Source organism: Trachypithecus francoisi, unplaced genomic scaffold (assembly GCF_009764315.1).
Source record: "Trachypithecus francoisi isolate TF-2019V2 unplaced genomic scaffold, Tfra_2.0 Contig01676, whole genome shotgun sequence".
Lineage (NCBI taxonomy): Eukaryota > Metazoa > Chordata > Mammalia > Primates > Cercopithecidae > Trachypithecus > Trachypithecus francoisi.
Window position 1 is genome coordinate 1,291,278 of NW_022681448.1, and position 19,981 is coordinate 1,311,258.

At 38.1% G+C, this 19,981-nt stretch overlaps 1 protein-coding gene across 1 annotated transcript in view; it reads right to left on the minus strand.

Moving 5' to 3' along the window:
* TPTE2 (transmembrane phosphoinositide 3-phosphatase and tensin homolog 2) overlaps nucleotides 1-19,981 on the minus strand; it is a 126,150-nt gene that overhangs the window by 18,204 nt on the left and 87,965 nt on the right. The window contains 3 exon segments of the mRNA XM_033197146.1: nucleotides 13,124-13,212; nucleotides 13,311-13,392; nucleotides 14,206-14,266. Coding sequence (XP_033053037.1) covers nucleotides 13,124-13,212; nucleotides 13,311-13,392; nucleotides 14,206-14,266 — 232 coding nt within the window.

Consider the following 19,981-nt stretch of genomic DNA (forward strand, 5'->3'; position numbering starts at 1 on the left):
AAGAAGAAAATAATAATAATAATAATAATAATAATAATAAATACAGGAGAGGAAAGAAAAAGAAAAAATCCTGCCCCCAAAAAATAATTACACAGATTAGAAGTGCTAGCATCTCCAGATGAGAAGGACCCGAGCAAGAACTCTGGCACCATGAGAAATCTGAATGTAGTGACACTACCAAAGAATCGCACTAGCTCTCTGGCAATGCTTCCTACCAAAATGAAAACTCAGAAATGACAATAAACAATTCAAAGCTTGGGTTGCAAGGAAGTTCAATGAGATTCAAGGTTGAAATCAACAAAAAGAAACTTCTAAATCAATCCAGGAAATGAAGGAAGAGATAAACATCTTAAAAGAAATCAATCAGAACTTCTGGAATTAAAAAAACTAAGTTAAGGCCGGGCGCGGTGGCTCAAGCCTGTAATCCCAGCACTTTGGGAGGCCGAGACGGGCGGATCACGAGGTCAGGAGATCGAGACCATCCTGGCTAACACGGTGAAACACCGTCTCTACTAAAAAAAATACAAAAAAACTAGCCGGGCGAGCTGGCGGGCGCCTGTAGTCCCAGCTACTCGGGAGGCTGAGGCAGGAGAATGGCGTGAACCCGGGAGGCGGAGCTTGCAGTGAGCTGAGATCCGGCCACTGCACTCCAGCCCGGGCGACAGAGCGAGACTCCGTCTCAAAAAAAAAAAAAAAAAACTAAGTTAAGGAATTTCAAAATACAATTGAAAGCTTTATCAATAGACTGGACAAAGTAGAAAACATAATTTCAGAACTTGAAGATTGGTCTTTTGAACCAATCCAGTTAGACAAAAATAAAGAAAAAAGATTTTTTAAAAGTGAAGAAAGTCAGAATATGAGATTATGTAAAATGACCAAACCTACACATTACAGGCATTCCCTAGAAAGAGAAAAAGAAAACAACCTGGAAAACATATTTCATTTCTTGAAAATAATTCAAGAAAATTTATTGAATCTTGCTAGATAGACATCTAAGTACAATAAAGCCAGACAGCACCTGTGAGATACTTAAGAAAATGAACATTACCAAGGTATATACTCACCAGACTGTCCAAGGTCACTGTCAAAGAAAAAGCCCTAAAGGCACTAGAGAAAAAGGCCAGATCACATACAAAGGTAGCCCCATCAGGATAACAGCAGACTTCTCAGCAGAAACCTCACAAGCCAGGAGAGATTGAGGGGTCTATTTTCAGAATTCTTCAAGAAAATAAATCATAATCAAGAGATTCATATCCTGCCAAACTAAGCTTCATGACTGAAGGAGAAATGGAAACATTTTTCTAGAGAAGCAAATGCCAAGAGAGTTCATTACCACTAGGTCAGTCTTACAAGAGATGCCTAAGGGAGTTGTAAACATGGAAATGAAAGAATGATACCTGCTATCATAAAAACACACTTAAGTACGTAGCTCACAGACCCTGTAAAACAACCACACAATAGAAAGTACAAAAAAAAATGGCTAACAATGTCATGATATCGTCAAAAGCTCACATGTCGATATTAACCTTGAATGTAAATGGTTTAAACACACCACTTAAAAGTCACAGAGTGGGCCGGGCACGGTGGCTCATTCCTGTAATCCCAGCACTTTGGGAGGCCAAGGCGGGCAGATCACAAGGTCAGGAGATCAAGACCATCCTGGCCAACATGGTGAAACCCTGTCTCCACTAAAAATACAAAAATTAGCCAGGCGTGGTGGCACATGCCTATAATCCCAGCTACTCGGGAGGCTGAGGCAGAAGAATCACTTGAACCCAGCAGTCAGAGGTTGTGGTGGGCCAATATCATGCCACTGCACTCTAGTCTGATGATACAGTGAGATTGTGAGGAAGGAAGGAAGGAAGGAGGAGGGAGGGAGGGAAGGAAGGGAGGGAGGGAGGGAGTGAAGGGAGGGAGGGAGGGAGTGAAGGAAGGGAGGGAGGGAGGGAGTGAAGGAAGGGAGGGAGGGAGTGAAGGAAGGAAGGAAGGAAGGAAAGAAGGAAGGAAGGAGAGAAAGAAAAGTCACAGAGTGGCAAGTTGGATTAAAAAAACAAAACCCATCTGTCTGCTGTCTTCAGGAGACCCATCTCACATGTAACACCAATAGGTGCAAAGTAAAGGGCTGAAGAAAGATCTATCACACAAACAAAACACAAAAAAGAGCAGGGGTCACTATTCCTAAAACAGATAAAACAGGCTTTAAATCAACAACACTAAAAAAGGACAAAGAAGAGCATTACATAATGATAAGGAGTTCAATTCAACAAGAAGCCTTAACTATCCTTAACATATATGCACCCAACATTGGCTCACCTGGGTTAATAAAATAGATACTTCTAGACCTATGAAAAGACTTAGCCACACAGCAATAGTCAGGGGACTTCAACACCCCACTGATAACATTACACAGATCATAAAGACTGAAAACTAACAAAGAAATTCTGGACTTACATTCAACACTTGAGCAATTGGACTTAATAGAAACCTAAAGAACTCCCAGCATTTTGGGAGGCCGAGGCGGGTGGGTGGATCACGAGAACAGGAGTTCGAGACCAGCCTGGCCAATATGGTGAAAATCTGTTTCTACTAAAAATGCAAAAATTAGCCCAGCATGGTGGCAGGTGCCTGTAATCCCAGCTACTCAGGAGGCTGAGGCAGGAGAATTTCTTGAACCCAGGAGGCAGAGGCTGCAATGAGCCAAGATCATGCCACTGCACTCCAGCCTGGACAACAGAGCAAGACTCCATCTCAAAAAAACAAACAAAACAAAACAAAACAAAACACCTACAAACCAAAAAGGCCCTAGATCAGATGTATTCACAGCTGAATTCTATCAAATATACAAAGAAGAACTGGTACCAGTTCTACTGAAACTATTCCAAAAAATTGAGGAGGGACTCTTCCCTAATTCATTCCATGAATCCTGCATCACCCTGAAACCAAAACCTGGCAAGGACACAATAAAAAAAAAGAAAACTAAAGGGTAATCTCAATGATGAAGACAGTCACAAAAATCCTTAACAAAACACTGGGAAACCAAATCCAACAGCACATCAAAAAGTTCACAATCAAGTAAGCTTCATTCCAAGGATACAAGGTCCAGCACATGCAAATCAATAAATGTGATTCACCACACAAAGAGAATTAAACAGAAACCACATGATCATCTCAATAGATGCAGAAAAAAAAGCATTTGATAAAATTCAACATCTTTCTTGATAAAAAATAAAAAAACACTCAAGAAACTAGGAATCAAAGGAACATACTTCAAAATAGAGCCATGGGCCGGGTGCAGTGGCTCACATCTGTAATCCCAGCACTTTGGGAGGCCAAGTCAGGCAGAACACTTGAGGTCAGGAGTTCAAGACCAGCCTGTCCAACATAGTGAAACTCCGTCTTTACTAAAAATACAAAAATTATCTGGGCGTGGTGGCGCACACCTGTAATCCCAGTGACTCAGAAGGCTGAGGCAGGAGAATCGCTTGAACCCAGGAGGCGGAGGTTGCAGTGAGCCGAGATCGTGCCACTGCACTCCAGCCTGGGTAACAGAGCAAGACTCCATCTTAAAAAACAAACAAACAAACAAAAAACAGGCTGGGCACAGTTGCTCACGCCTGTAATCCCAGCACTTTGAGAGGCTGAGGTGGGTGGATCACCTGAGGTCAGGTGATTGAGAGCAGCCTGGCCAACATGGTGAAACCTCATCTCTACTAAAAATACAAAAATTAGCCGACATGGTGACAGGCACTTGTAATCCCAGCTACTTGGGAGGCTGAGGCAGGAGAATCACTTGAACTTGGGAGGTGGAGGTTGCAGTGAGCCAAGATTCCGCCACTGCACTCCAGCCTGGGCAACAAGAGCAAAACTCCATCTCGACAAAAAAAAAAAAAAAAAAAAAGAAAAGAAATCATGTCCTTTGCAGCATCATGGACGCAGCTGGAAGTCATTATCACGAGCAAATTAATGCAGGAACAAAAAACCAAATACCGTATGTTCTCACTCATAAGTGAAAGCTAAACAATGGGTGCTCATGGACATCAAGGTGGCAATAATGGACACTGGGGAGTTCTAGAGGGGGCTCAGCAGAAAAGGGCACAGGTTGAAAAACTAACTATTGGGTCCTATGCGCAGTACCTGGGTGATGCGATCAATCATACCCCAAACCTCAGCGTCACACAATATTACCAATAAACCTGCACATGTACTTCCGAACCTAAAATAAAAGTTACATTATACCAAAAAAACTAAGCTCAAAAAGAAAACAAATGTGTTTTGCCCATTAAAAGACAAACAATAAAAGAGTACAAGAATCATCCTATATCACAAATCTATATTAATGCAATTTATCATATTCATTGATTAAAGAAGACATACCTTACAATTATCTCAATAATGCAGGAAAAAGCATTCACTAAAATTCAACCTGCACCTGTGGCTTTAAAAATTAACAAAAACTAGGAAACTTCGTTAACTCAACAAAGAATCTGCCAAAATACCTACCAGGAACATCATATTAATGACATAATATTGACAGCATTTTCTTTAAAGCCTTGAATTAAACAAAAATGCCCTCTCTTCACTGCTTCCATTTAACAATATACTGCAGGCTTAACCAGTGTAGAAAGTCAGTGTAGTAAGTAAATCTACAGAATAACTCCTTAATCTAATGAGAGAGTTTAGGAAGATTTCTAGATGCAGGCTCAACATAAATAAAAATTAATAGCTAAACCAAGGATGCAGGTTTAAATCTTTACAGTAATTACTAAAAACATAGAAAAGGAGTATATGACTTCGAAGGTAATGACAGAGGGTGAGAAGGGAAAGAATTATATTATTAAAATTCAATCAAATGAAAACAGAATGTCAGTAGGAATACAGGAGAGTTAAATAAAATAATTAACAAACAGATGTACACAGAACGCTGTTCTCAACAATGCGTAATACATGTTCTTTTCAAATGTACAGAAAACATCTGATAATATCGACCAAATTCTGGGCCATAAAGCAAGTCTAAACAAATTTCAAAGAACTAAAAAAGACAAAAAATATGTAGTATGTTCCGTGTCCATAACACAATATAATCAGAAATCAAAAATTTAAAGATAAATACAAAATTTTCATATGTTTGGAAATAAGGAAATACACTTCTACAAAAGTCATGGGTCAAAAAAATAAGCAAGCACAGTCAAAACTGGAAAATAGTTTGAACTAAGTAAAATAAAAACACTACAGATAAAAATTTATGGGATGAAGCTAAAGCAATTCTTGGGGAAAACTTGTAGCCTTAAATGGTAAATAGAAAAGAGAGTGGTCGACATTCTAAGAATTATCCATGTCAAGAAGTCAGGAAAAGAACAAATTAACCCAAGGAGTACAGAAGAAAATATTAAATACAATAGTAATTGATGAAATAAAAAATAAATTAAAAATAGAGACCACCAATAAGGCCAAAAATTTGTACTTTTAAAAGACTAGTAAAATTGATAAATCCCTGGTGAGACTAATCAAAAGAAAAAAGGGGAGAAGGTACCAAGAAAGCAATGTAGGAATAAAAAAGGGAACACCTCTGTAGACATTAAAATGGTAAAATGATATTGTGAACAATTTGATGTTAAGACAGTTCAAAGTTAGATTAAATGGACAAATGCTGGGAAAACTATAATCTATCAAAATGGGCAAAATAAATAAAATTATTTAAAAATTCTATATGTGGAATTGAGCCATAATTTAAAGACTTCTCTCCAGAAAAACCTCTAGGCCAATGTGCCTTCACTGGTGAATTTCACTTTACACTTAAGAAGGAAGAAAATCAGCATGCATAAATTTACCCAGAGAATAAAAACAGAGAAAATGAAATCTAACTCATTTTACAAAGCCAAGATTTGAAAAAACTATGAGGAAGGAAATTTTTTTTTTTTTTTTTTTTTTTTTTTGAGACGGAGTCTCGCTCTGTCGCCCACGCTGGAGTGCAGTGGCCGGATCTCAGCTCACTGCAAGCTCCACCTCCCGGGTTTACGCCATTCTCCTGCCTCAGCCTCCCGAGTAGCTGGGACTACAGGCGCCCGCCACCTCGCCTGGCTAGTTTTTTGTATTTTTTAGTAGAGATGGGGTTTCACCGTGTTAGCCAGGATGGTCTCGATCTCCTGACCTCGTGATCCGCCCGTCTCGGCCTCCCAAAGTGCTGGGATTACAGGCTTGAGCCACCGCGCCCGGCCAGGAAGGAAAATTATAACCACTCGCCCAGACGACATGAATTTTAAAATCCTAAACAAAATATTAACAAACAGGATCTGGCAATTTAATAATAAAACAATTTAATGATTATTTAACAAAATAATACAGCACAAGTAAATTATGTTTATTCCAGAAATATGTTGGTTTACCACTTCATTAATGTAATTAATCACATTTATTTGTAGGATAAAGTAGAAAAATTATCATCTCAAAGATTCAGAAAAATCTTTAAAAATTCAACATCCATTCATGATTTAAAAAAAATAAAACTCTTAGTAAACTAAAGGAATTTCTTTTTTCTTTCTTTTTGTTTTGTTTTGTTTTTTGAGACAGAGTCTCTCTGTCATCCAGGCTGGAGAGCAGCGGTGCGATGGTGGCTCACTGCAGCCTCTGCCTCCTGGGTTCAAGTGATTCCCTCGCCTCAGCCAGGGTAGTTGGCATTGCGGGCATGCGCCACCACACCTGGCACATTTTTGTATTTTTTAGTGGAGACGGGGTTTCACCATGTTGCCTAGGCTGGTCTTAAACTCCTGGCCTCAAGTGATCTGCCCCGCTGGGCCTCCCAAAGTGCTGGGATTACAGGTGTAAGTCACGGCGCCCAGCCAAGGAATTTCTTAATCTGATAAATGGTAGCACACACACACACACACTCGTAAAGCAATTGGCGAGATGTTGAAAGCTTTTCCTTTGAGAATGGAACTGTATGTTGATGGTTGCTATTGCCACTTGTAATTTTACGCTGTACTAAAGGTTCTAGCCAGTGCTAGGGGAGAGAAATGACGGAAATGGAAAAAATACAATTTATTATTTTCATATGATGTAATCATGTACCATAAAATCCAAAAGAATCTATAGATAAATTAGTGGAACTAATAAGTGAGTTTAGGCTGGACACAGTGGCTCAGGCCTACAGTCCTAGCACTCTGGGAGGCAGAGGCTGAGGCTGGCAGATCACTTGAGCCCAGGAGTTTGAGACCAACCTGGGCTACATAGCGAAACCCCATCTCTACAAAAAAATCAAAAAATTAGCTGGGCATGGTGGCACCTGCCTGCAGTCCTAGTTACTCAAGAGGCTGATATGGGAGGATCACCTGAACCCACGGAGGTTGAGGCTATAGTGAGCCGTGCTCGTGCCACTGCACTCCAGCCTGGGTGACACAATGAGACCCTACCTCAAAAAAAAAAAAAAAGAAAAAAAAAAAAGTGAGTTTAGGAAAGTTGCGAATTGCAAGATTAATAAATAAAATGAACTGCATTTAAAACACCAAAAAACATTTAGAAAATAAACATTTTAATAAACAATAAAGGGATGTCATTTAAATAACCACAAAAGAAATCTAGGAATAAATCTCACCAAAAATATGTAAGCTTTCTACACAGAAAACAAGAAAGCATTGTGAAGAGAAATTGAAGAGGACCTAACTCAATGAGAGAACACCTCTGTTCATGGGTTGGATGAGTCAATATTGTAAAAATTCAATTCTCCCCAGTCTATAAATTCAATACAATTCCAAGTAAATTTCTATCCGGTGTGTGTAATTTGACTAGTTGATTCCCAAATTTATATGGAAAAGTAGATGACCTAAAATACCCAAACAACTGTGAAGAAAAAGAAAAAGCTGATGATACTCACATGACTGGAAATGAGGACGTATTAGAAAGCTACAGTAAGATAGCTGTGCTATTGGCACACAGATGAAAAAATCGATGAACAGAACAGAAAGGTCAGAAACAGATTCATGTTCTGCAGGGTAGTAAAGAAATGAAAATCTTCTCAACCCGTGTGCTGGAATAATTGGATAGCCATACATGGAAAAAGATGAAACCTGATGCCTTCCTCATACCACACACATAAATCAATTTTAAAAGGAATGAAGCTTCTAGAAGAAAATATGGTAGTAAAATGTCCTTTAAACTCAAGGAAAATTGTCTTAATCAGGACACAAAAGCACAAACTTTATAAAGGAAAAGCATGATACCCATGATGGTAACACAACTAAGAACTTCTGTCAACCACAGGATACTCCTGAGAGAAAAGGCAATTCACAGAGCAGAAAAGCTTTCCTAAATACATTTATGATCAATAACAGAACTGAAATCAGAATACATAAATAATTCCTACAATCAAGAGAAAAAGGATGAATAAACCAGGAGAAAAATGGTTAGGAAAATTAAAAAGTTACTTTACAGAAAGGATATCCAAATACTTAATAATCTTAAGAAAACTTCCTCAATCTTATTAGTAATTACAGAAATGCAAATGGTCACCACCATAAGATGCCATCACACAAACCCCCAAAGGCTAAAAATAGAAATACTCCGAACTGCAAGTATTGGGGAAGACATGGAATGCTTGAAGTGTACAATACCAGTGGAGTAAAAATCGGTACTACTATTTTAGAAAACAGGCGGCATTATCAAGTAAAGTTCAAGATTCATTACTCTAAGACAGAACAACTTTAGTTCAAGGTATATACTCAACAAAAATGTGGCCACATGTGCAACAAGAAACGTGTATTTTTAAAAGCAGTATTATTGGGCTAGGCGCGGTGGCTCATGACTGTAATCCCAGCACTTTGGGAGGCAGAGGAAGGCGCCTCACTTGAGGTCAGGAGTTTGAGGCCAGCCTGGACAACATGGCAAAACCCCATCTCTACTAAAAACACAGCTGGGTGTGACGGTGGATGCCTGTAATCCCAGCTACTTCGGAGGCTCAGGCACGAGAATTGCTTGAACTCAGGAGGCAGAGGTTACGATGAACTGAAATCATGCCACTGCACTCCAGTCTGGGTGATAGAGTGAGATTTTATCTCAAAAAAAAAAAAAAAAAAAAAGCAGCATTATTTATCACAGTAAAAACCGGAAACAACCTAAATGTAATAGAAAAAAAGAGATTCCATTTTCAGTCACAATTTGTGTAGGAATGAATTTTTGAAAAGATGTGAAAGACATGATAAAAAAGGTATAAAATATTATTAAAGAATGAACAAGATAATTCACATGTACAACTCAATATTGCAGTTGTCAGTTCTGTCAAGTTAATCTATAAATTCAATGTAGTTCTAATAAAAATCCTAAAAGTGTTTTATTATGGCAGTTCACAAAATGATTTTAAAATTGAACGTAATAATTAAGTTCCAAGGAGAGCAAGACTATTCTGCCTTTATCAAACTATATTATAAAGCTACAATAATTACAAAAGTGTGGTAGAGAGAACTTAGAAACAGTTTTGAATATGTATAGAAACTTGGTATATTACTGAGAGGAATTACAAATTAATGGAGAACAAAATAGCATGCAATTGATGGTGTTAGGGCAACTGGCTATCTATATGAACAAAATACTTTCCCCAACTTCCAATTAAAGACCCAAATATTAAAAATGGAACTTGAATATTTTTGAAGAAATGTGGAATATCTTTACTACATCAGGATAGGGGTGAATTTCTTAAACATGACAGAAAAGCATGAAATACACACACAGATGAACAAATTTTACTACATTCAAAATTACAAACTTCTCTCCAGGCACGATGGCTCATGCCTGTAATCCCAGCACTTTGGGAAGCTGAGGTGGGTGGATCACTTGAGTCCAGGAGTTCGAGACCAGTCTGGGCAACACAGTGAGACTCTGTCTCTACCAAAATACAAAAATTAGCCAGGCATGGTGATGCTTGCCCATAGTCCCACCTACTCAGAGGGGCTGAGATGGGAGGATCGCTTGAGCCCCAGGAGGTTCAGGCTGCAATGAGCTGAGATCGTGCCACTGCACTCCAGCCTGGGTGGCAGAGGGAGACCATGTCTCAAAACAAAACAAAAATTTACAAACTTGTACAACGAAATAAATCACAATCAAATTTAAAAGGCAACATGTTGGGAGAATATAATCGCAATACTAAGAAAAATTGGCATTCAAATTCTTTGAAGAACTCCTATAAATCAATATAAAATATGGTTACTATCATGATACTATTGGTAACCTGCAGGCAGCAACCACAGAAGACAGCAAGACTAATATGAATGAACACTTAAAAGAAGAGGCTGCTCTGGTACATACCAGCTGAATATTAGCCTTCTAAACAACCTTTAACAATATCAACAAAATATTATGTGAACACAGAATAATGTAAACCCCCTCTCAGCAAAAAAGAAAAAAGTCAAATTTGAAATGAATGCTTTCCTTCAAGCAAGGAATTAGCATTAGTTAATAGAAAACTGATGCTAACTTCTTGAATAACAACATTTTAGGTTGGGCAATGTGAAATGGCCATTTTTAAAGCAAAAGATGGTTAAAAACTGCCAATTTCAAATGATTCAGCCTCTATATTCTTAACTATGGTATTGTAAATTGCCAGTTTATATACAATACTCCAATCTGTAGAGCTAAACACAGAATCTGTATATTAATTAATGTGCTTGAAACTAGTCAATAAGACTAAAACTTGATTTTACTGAATTATGTAAGTCAGTTTACAGTGTTACGTTTTCCTGGAATTTGATATAAACATTGATTTAGAGCCCACTAAAAATTTAATTATTTATGTTTGTCAAAAATTGTGAAATATGCTTAGATGATTATTTAAAGCCTAAACCTGAATGAGAGAAAATCTAGCTAAACTTAAATTGGTTGGATTTACAAAATGGGGCTTTTCCCCCCATTTTAACCCCACCAATGTCAGCTTCTTTGTATCATTACACTATAAAAATTCCAGTATAATTTTTGAAATAGCATCTCTGTTGGCTCCCTTAATCTAAAGGTTCTCACAAAGTTTAAGAACAACCTTAATATTACTGGAACAAAAACAGACATATAGACCAATGGAACAAAACAGAAAGCCCAGAATAAATCCATGCATTTATAGTCAGCTGATGTTCAACAAAGGTGCCAAGAATCCAAGATGGGGAAAGGACAGTCTCTTCAATAAACGATACTGGGGAACCTGGATATCCACTGGCGGAAGAATGAAATCACACCCTATCTCACCCATATACAAACATCAACTCAAAGTAAACGCTTAACTGTGAAATCTGAAATTGAAAAACTACTAGAAGAAAACATAGGTGAAAATCTTCTTGACATTGGTCTGGGACAAGATATTTTTGGATATGACTGAAAAGCATAGGCAACAAAAGAAAAAGTAGACAAATGATACTGTATCAAACTAAAATGCTTTTGCACAGCAAAGGAAACATTTATGGAGTAAAGAGACAACCTACAGAATGGGAGAAAATATCTACAAAGCATACATTCGATAATAGGTTAATAGATTTTTTTAAAAAAGGAACTCAGACAATACAATAGCAAGAGAACAATTTACTTCTCTAGAAAATGGGCAAAGAACCTGAAAAGATATTTCCCAAAAGAAGACACACAAGTGGCCAAGAGGTATATGAGGAAATGCTAAACATCGTTAATCATCAGGGAAAAGCAAATTAAACACAAAGAGATATCCTCACACCTGTTAGGATGGTCATTAACAAAAAGACAAAAGAAGAGTTGGTGAAGATGTAGAGAAAAGGGATCCCCCTCATACACTGTTGGTGTGAATGTAAATTAGTAGTTATTATGGAAAACAGCACTGAGATTCCTCAAAAAACCAAAAACGGAACTACCATATGATTTGGAGATTCCACTTCTGGGTATATATCCAAAGGAAATGAAATCTGCACTCCCATGTTCATTGCAGCGTTATTCCTAATACCCAAGCTATGGAGTCAATGGAAATGTCATCAACGGACGAATGGATAAAGAACATGTGGGATGTGTAAATAAAGGCATACTATTCAGCCTTAGAGGATATCCTGTCACTTGAGATAATATGGATGAAACTGGAGAACATTATGCTAAGTGAAATAAGCCAGGCATAGAAAGACAAATTCTGCATGTCTCACTTATTTGTGGAATCTAAAAAAGTCAAATTCATAGAAGCAGAGAGTAGAATGGTGGTTACCAGCGGCTGGGGGGACAAAACTGGGGGAATTGTAGAGATGTTGGTTTTTACTTTATTATTATGTTTTTTAGATGGAGTTTTGTTCTTGTTGTCCAGGCTGGAGTGCAATGGTGCGATCTTGGCTCACTGCAACCTCTGCTTTCCGGGTTCACGTGATTCTTCTGCCTCAGCCTCCCGAGTAGCTGGGATTACAGATGCATGCCACCACACCCAGCCAATGTTTTGTATTTTTAGTAGAGCTAGGGCTTCACCATGTGATCCACCTGCCTCAGCCTCCCAAAGTGCTGGGATTACAGGTGTGAGCCACTGCACCCAGCCTGAGATGTTGATTAAAGGATGCAAAATTTCAATTAGGAAGAATAAGTTCAGGAAATTCATGGTACAACATAGTGACCATAGTTAATATGTACTTGAAAATTGCTGAGAGAGTAGATTTTAAATTACTCCACAAAAATTTGTGGAGTAATGCATACGTTAATTAGCTTGATTTAACCATTTCACAATGTTTATATACATCAAAACATCATATAGAACACCATAAATAGATTTTTACGTTAATTTAAAAATTTAAAAAGATCAGCCTTAAATAAAATAAAAGTACTCTGACATTCTAAAATTAAAGACTGTTTGTATTTTGAGAGATATAAACTGGCAAACCAAAAATAAAGAAATCCAAATACTAGAAAAACAAGGGAAAATATGCTCAACCTTCCTTAGTTCTTTTTTCCTGCTTTCTTCCCTTCCTTATCCTCTCCCTATTGCCTACCCTTCCTCCTCTTCTCTTTCCTTTCTCCTCCCCTTCTTTCAGTCTTGGAGCTAATATTTAAAAATGCTAAGAATTGTTAATATGTATTAATAGCAATATGTGTCTTGTTCTTGTACTTTATCTATATTTACATGTCTTTAGAAAGGGAGAAATAAAAAGGAAAATGTTATTACCTTTGCCTCCTTTACAGTGAATTGCTACGATGTTTTCAGGATCTTGAGCCATCCACTCATTTACTTCCTTGGTGAAAACCACCATCTCACTGATTTCAAGTTTAAGATTGTTAGTTAAAATATTTTCAAAAAATCAAACCCAATATATTTAGCCCTCTTCTGATAGTCAACTTAGCATAAAACTTACTGTAGAGTGGGGACATTATGGTCATCAATCATGATTCTACTGACCCTATTATGGAAGTACTTAGGATCATAAGCTCTTTCACCTAAAATAAATAATATGTATGTCATATCTCTATAGGGAATAACATAATAAATGATGAAGTTATAAATAAGTTAACATATCTTATTAGAATTCCTTATCTGTCTTCACAAAGACCTTTCCAAGTTGCTCCTGCTGCTCTAAAATAAACACGGGGTCTCAAAAACGTAAGGATGGTAGTGGTTTATCCATCTCATGTAACCCAAACTCAACTATTTTTGTTTAATAGGTATAATTTTTAACTTTCTAGCAGACCATTCATCATATTATTGCAGGGTAGTTAGAAACCCCACAAGAGGCAAATGTAGCTGACCAAAATGATTGCCCCCTGAAAATGTCTATTGAGTATACAGGTAGAGGAAAAAATCAAGAGAGATCGAGTATACAGCTGGGTTACAGCCTATTTTCCACAGAGCGTTTCCTTTTCTCCCATCTAGGGTCCTGCTCTCATCACAGCCCAGTGCTGCTGGGGCAGAGGACTCATTCGTTAAATCGTCTGTGTCCTCATAACACAATCTGGCAGGAAAAACGAAAGATTTTCCTAGACCTAATGTCGCTAGAACAGATCTTCCCTAAAATGGTTTGCTTCCACTTCAGCCTCATTGGTCCTGCCAAAGCCGCCTCCTTCATAGGGTGCTTTGTGCTGCTGGGCTAACTCCTTCTGCTAAATAGGGCCAGTCCAAGATGGGGATTTTTAAATTCATTCCTTGCCACCACCAAATACTTATGATTAAATGCAATAAAAAAAACATCTTCTTAGATACAGTAATCTGTTTTCTATCTACAGTAGCAAATATAGAGTAATGAATGTACATACTGCATAGATTATAGACTCGATAGTGATTTGGATGTTTCTTATCTAGAAACCGCACGACTTCCTAAAAAAGACAAACACATATCTTACATATTTCCATGGCACCAACATAAGCTATTTCCTAGGGGGAACCTAAAATGGTTATTACTTTCATTAATTTGTCTCTCACTCGCATCTTCTACGAGAGGTTCAGGGAATACAAGGGTATGCAAATTTCAAGTTCTAATCCACTGTGATTTTTCAAACAGTCCACAAAGTGTGTTTGGCTACTCAGATGAGTCTCCATTGTAAATACACACTGTTTAAAGCTATCCGATAAGGAAATTAGCTGGTGAACTAACTTTAAGTAATTTGTTCTAAATCATTAATTCACAATTAATGTGGTTCTTGTTTAAATCTAATTCATATTGGAGTTCTTATTTAAATTTAATTCTGAAAAGATACATCTTTAGAGAGTGATCTGCATATTACAGTCTACCTAAGCACTATGTAAACAAATAAATGCAAAAAGTATATACTATGATTGTGTGTATGCGTGATAGAAAAACATAAACATATCAAATTTTAAATAACTGGTAACAATATGGAGACTTTTTTGGCTCATCTGTTCTCCTATTTTTTTAAATGAAGATATATGTGTACCTATAAGTGTGTGTATATATAATGTATACATGTGTAACCTTTAAAATGAAAAACAAATAGTAGTTATTATTTAAATACAGTTAATACCACTATATGAATCCAACTTTCAGTAAATATATCTTTCTGAAACATACACACACATATGTATATATCTCTGTGCAACAACAAAAATGACACAAAATTTTAAAACTGATTAGTATGCTACCCTCAGAGCAGCATTTACTGACTTAATATTGAGAAAAATAAAATTAAGGTACTAAAGTCATCCATTTATTCAACTGGCTATCTCTGTTAGGAAGAAATAGTAAGTCAAAATGATGAACACTCTGAATCTGCATAGCGGGGGAGGCAAGGATGAACAGTTTTATATACTTCAGAATTCATGGACTTTCTTACATAAAATCCATATGGGTTTAGAAATCACATATAAAAACTACAAATATCTATGAGAAATTTAAGCAAATTTTAATCAGTTCTTTGGATGAAGAAGAACTGAAAGTGTTGAATCAGTGGAAGATCAATAGGCTTGGGTTTGACTTCATAAAAATCTGAAATTTCTGCTTAAAAATGCTATAATGAAAAACAGGGGAAACGATTTTTCAGAAAAATTGACTGACTGGGGACTAGGCCTAGTATGATAAATTAATAATTCATTAACAACAACTTAAATATTACTCACCTTATATATAAACGGGCCAAGGACATAATCCATAAAAGGGAAAATCTAACTGATTAACAAACAACCTACATAAATATTCAGTGTCACCAACAAAGAAGTCAAAACAATGACATGCCATTTGCACCCATGAAATTAACCCTTTTTTTTTTTTGAGATAGAATCTCGCTTGTTGCCCAGGCTGCAGTGCAGTGGCCAGATCTCAGCTCATTGCAAGCTCCGCCTCCCGGGTTCACGCCATTCTCCTGCCTCAGCCTCCCGAGTAGCTGGGACTACAGGCGCCGCCACCACACCCAGCTAATTTTTTTTTTTGTATTTTTAGTAGAGACAGGGTTTCACCGTGTTAGCCAGGATGGTCTCGATCTCCTGACCTTGTGATCCGCCCGTCTCGGCCTCCCAAAGTGCTGGGATTACAGGCTTGAGCCACCGCGCCCGGCCAGGAAGGAAAATTATAACCACTCGCCCAGACGACATGAATTTTAAAATCCTAAACAAAATATTAACAAACAGGATCTGGCAATTTAATAATAAAACAATTTAATGATTATTTAACAAAATAATACAGCACAACCCTTTCTCTTTTAATGAGAAAATCCAGTGCTGGCAAAATAAGGGATGAAATTCAAAACTTTGATTTATTGTTGATATAATACAACTGCTCTTGGATTTGGCAAGATATATTAAGAACCCTAAAAATATTCATACTCTTAGCTAGGTAATTTCACTCCTAGCACTCTATACAGAAAAAGCCTTATGTGCAAAGATGTCTGTTGCTGTATTATTGATTATAGTGACACTTAAATGTCCAACATTAGAGGTTAATCATAGCACTAATGAAATATCATGCAACCATTAGAATACTGTCCTGTCCTTCATTTTATTTTACTTTACTTTATTTTATTTTATTTTGAGATGGAGTTTCACTCTTGTTGCCCAGGCTGGAGTGCAATGGTGCACTATCAGCTCACTGCAACCTCCACCTCCCAGGTTCAAGCAGTTCTTCTGCCTCAGCCTCCTGAGTAGCTAGGATTACAGGCGCCCGCCACTACGCCTGGCTAATTTTTTGTATTTTCAGTAGAGACGGGGTTTCACCATGTCAGCCAGGCTGGTTTTGAACTCCTGACCTCAGGTGATCCACCCTCCTCGGCCTCCCAAAGTGCTGGGATTACAGGTAGGAGCCACCGCGCCTGTCCCTGTCCTTCATTCTCTCAACAAGTAAGTATCTCACACTGGTAATTTATGTGCAGCCTTCCTTAGTATACACATACAGAAAAACAGTCAGTATTTGCTTTTTCATGGGAAAACAAATATACCTGGATGGTTAAGCTTTAGGGATTTTTCCGAATCCACTTCCTAGTTCTCTCAATGTCTAAATCATATATATATATATATTGACTCAAGATTTAGATGATTTACTGCTGCGTTTTCTGATCTAAGTAGTTTACTGAAGACTCTAAATACCTCTTGTCCAAATTAGGTGAGAAAGGACATAAAGAATCTAGAAAAACTTTCAACTCTGCCAAGAATCTACATTTTTCTGGTCACAATCTGTCACCAGATGGACAGTTACTGTTTTCAGCCAGAATAAAGTGCATTCAATTCTACCAGGAACAGAAATTAAAAGGTGGCTAAGAAAATTGTAGGAATGTAGGTAATTGTATATCTGATTTTTCTCAATAGCTCAGCCTTTGCATGGGCTAAGTTTATAATTTCTGAAAGTCTTCCTTGTGATGCAACAGTAGAAAATGCTGTCTCCTCTTTGAAAACCTTCTTACAACAACCTCCACCTTCAGGTTTTCCTAAATCTACCAACTCTTCTCTCTGCCAATCTTAGTACGTTCCTTGATTTGGAGGCAAAGGTGTACTTCCGTACATTCATGAGGTGGTAGCAGTGGCCAAACGTGTTGCTGCTTCCGCCACAGTGCTGGTCTCTCCACTAACTCCAGGGTCCTGCATCTCTAAAGTTTTCGCTACTTCAAGGCAGCACCTGACATTTCCTCACTAGTCAATTTACCACTTAGGAAACTGTAATGTCTGCTTTGCATATTCGCTGTTACTCAAAATGTAACCCTGCAACTTTATTCCCTTTTAAGAACAAAGGGGAATCACATGACTGTTCAGCATCCTCTCAGGAGTTAAGTATGCCTGGATTTGAATCTTCTCCCTTTTAGTCAACCTTGATTCAATGCCCTTTGTAGATGGTTCTCAAATATGACAGAGACACTCGCAGTGCAGGACATGCTGTTATCACTGAACGTGCAATCACTGAGGGCTCCATGGCCTGATTCCCAGCCTGCCCAGGTAGCTGAACTAGTAACTTAGATTTGGGGCTGCACTCTGGCAAAGATGAAAGACTAAATATTAATATGGATGGTAGATTTGCTTTTTGGGTGGTTTAGGATTTGTGGAATTTATTAAAACACATGATTACCTCCTTTTTGGATACTCTGATTAAAAATGGTAAAGGGGCCGGGTGCGGTGGCTCAAGCCTGTAATCCCAGCACTTTGGGAGGCTGAGACGGGCGGATCACGAGGTCAGGAGATCGAGACCATCCTGGCTAACACGGTAAAACCCCGTCTCTACTAAAAAATACAAAAACTAGCTGGGCGAGGTGGCGGCTCCTGTGGTCCCAGCTACTTGGGAGGCTGAGGCAGGAGAATGGCGTGAACCTGGAAGGTGGAGCTTGCAGTGAACCGAGATCATGCCACTGCACTCCAGCCTGGGCAACAGAGCCAGACTCCGTCTCAAAAAACAAAAAAAAAAACAAAAAAAAAAAAATGGAAAAGGAATGAATGACTCATTAGCACTTTGTCAATGCCCCAAGGAGATAACAGTTTAATAACTGACAGAAACCAAGAGCCTAGAGGTCACCCCAGAAGGAAACAGGAATGTCTTTGTTTTGCTTTACATTCTAAAAGGTTTTGGCTTTTTAAAATCACCCCAGCTAATATTAAGTGTTGCCAAATTTATATTAGTCACCACCGAATCTACCGAAAGAAAACTGGCTCAATATAGACATGCTATAATTAACTCACAGTCATTGGCTTAACCTGCTTTAAAAACAATATTAGCAATCAAGAGATATTTTACCCATAAAGATGGAATTTGGAAATTTGGGGATGGCTGCCCTCAAGTGCCATGACCCATCCAGTGGACCCTGGTCACATTACTCCATGACTGTGCCCACTGGGGCGACAAAAGGTAATTCCACCTCAAATAAATAGTTTGAAACAATTTTCAAAATCGGCCAAGGGCGTGGTAGAATCATGTCTTAGCCGTGAATAGCATAACCTGGGTGAGACGTGGTTCAGACCCTTCTTTTCTAGGTCTTTAGGTGTTTACAAATGTATTTTTATACAATTGCTGACGTCTTGAGTCTATGACTATATATTAGTTATTTCTTGTGAACTATCTGCATGTATAAAAACGCTTCCCTGCCTGAGAATAAGGTAGAATCATTTCATCAATGGTCTCAATTCTTCAACTTTTCCTGAATCCAAGCCCTCACACTTCACCTCATAGTATCCTTTCACTCTAATTTTGTGTTCCACTATATGAGTTGATTTGGCCACTGGGATGCCACAAAGGAGAGGCCTGCAAAAGCCCTTGCAAGATTCCACTCTAGCTCTTTCCTTTTGCTATTACCTTGAAACATCCATCATATTTATCCTGATGGAGGATGAAGATGAGTTGAGCAGATAGGAGTTACCCAAGGCACCTAAGCTAAGGTAATTGTAGACCAGCTGATAAAGACATTTCAAGGAAAGAAAACCACATATCACTCATGAACACAGATGAAAAGTTCTTCATAAAATATTAGCAAATAGAATCTAGTGTTATATAAAAAGGATAATACATTAAGACCAAAAGGAATTTATTCCAAAAATAAAAAAGGTTGGTTTGACATTTGAAAATCTCATTAATGGACTAACAGAAAAACATTTTGATTATCTTGATAGATGCAGAAAAAATATCTTATATATTCAATACCAATTCATGATTCAAAATTTTTAGCAAACTAGAAATAAATGGACTGTCTTAATCTAGTAAAGAATGACTACATCAAGCCTATAATCCCAGCACTTTGGGAGGCCGAGACGGGCGGATCACGAGGTCAGGAGATAGAGATCATCCTGGCTAACACGGTGAAACCCCGTCTCTACTAAAAAAAAAAATACAAAAAATTAGCCGGGCGAGATGGCAGGCGCCTGTAGTCCCAGCTACTCGGGAGGCTGAGGCGAGAGAATGGCGTAAACCCGGGAGGCGGAGCTTGCAGTGAGCTGAGATCCGGCCACTGCACTCCAGCCTGGGCGACAGAGCGAGACACCGTCTCAAAAAAAAAAAAAAAAAAAAAAGACTACAAAAGCCTATAGCAAACACCATTTCAAATAGTGAAGCATAAAATTCTTTCCACCTGAGTTTGGGAACAGGGCAAGGCTGTCTCCTCTTACCATTTCTAT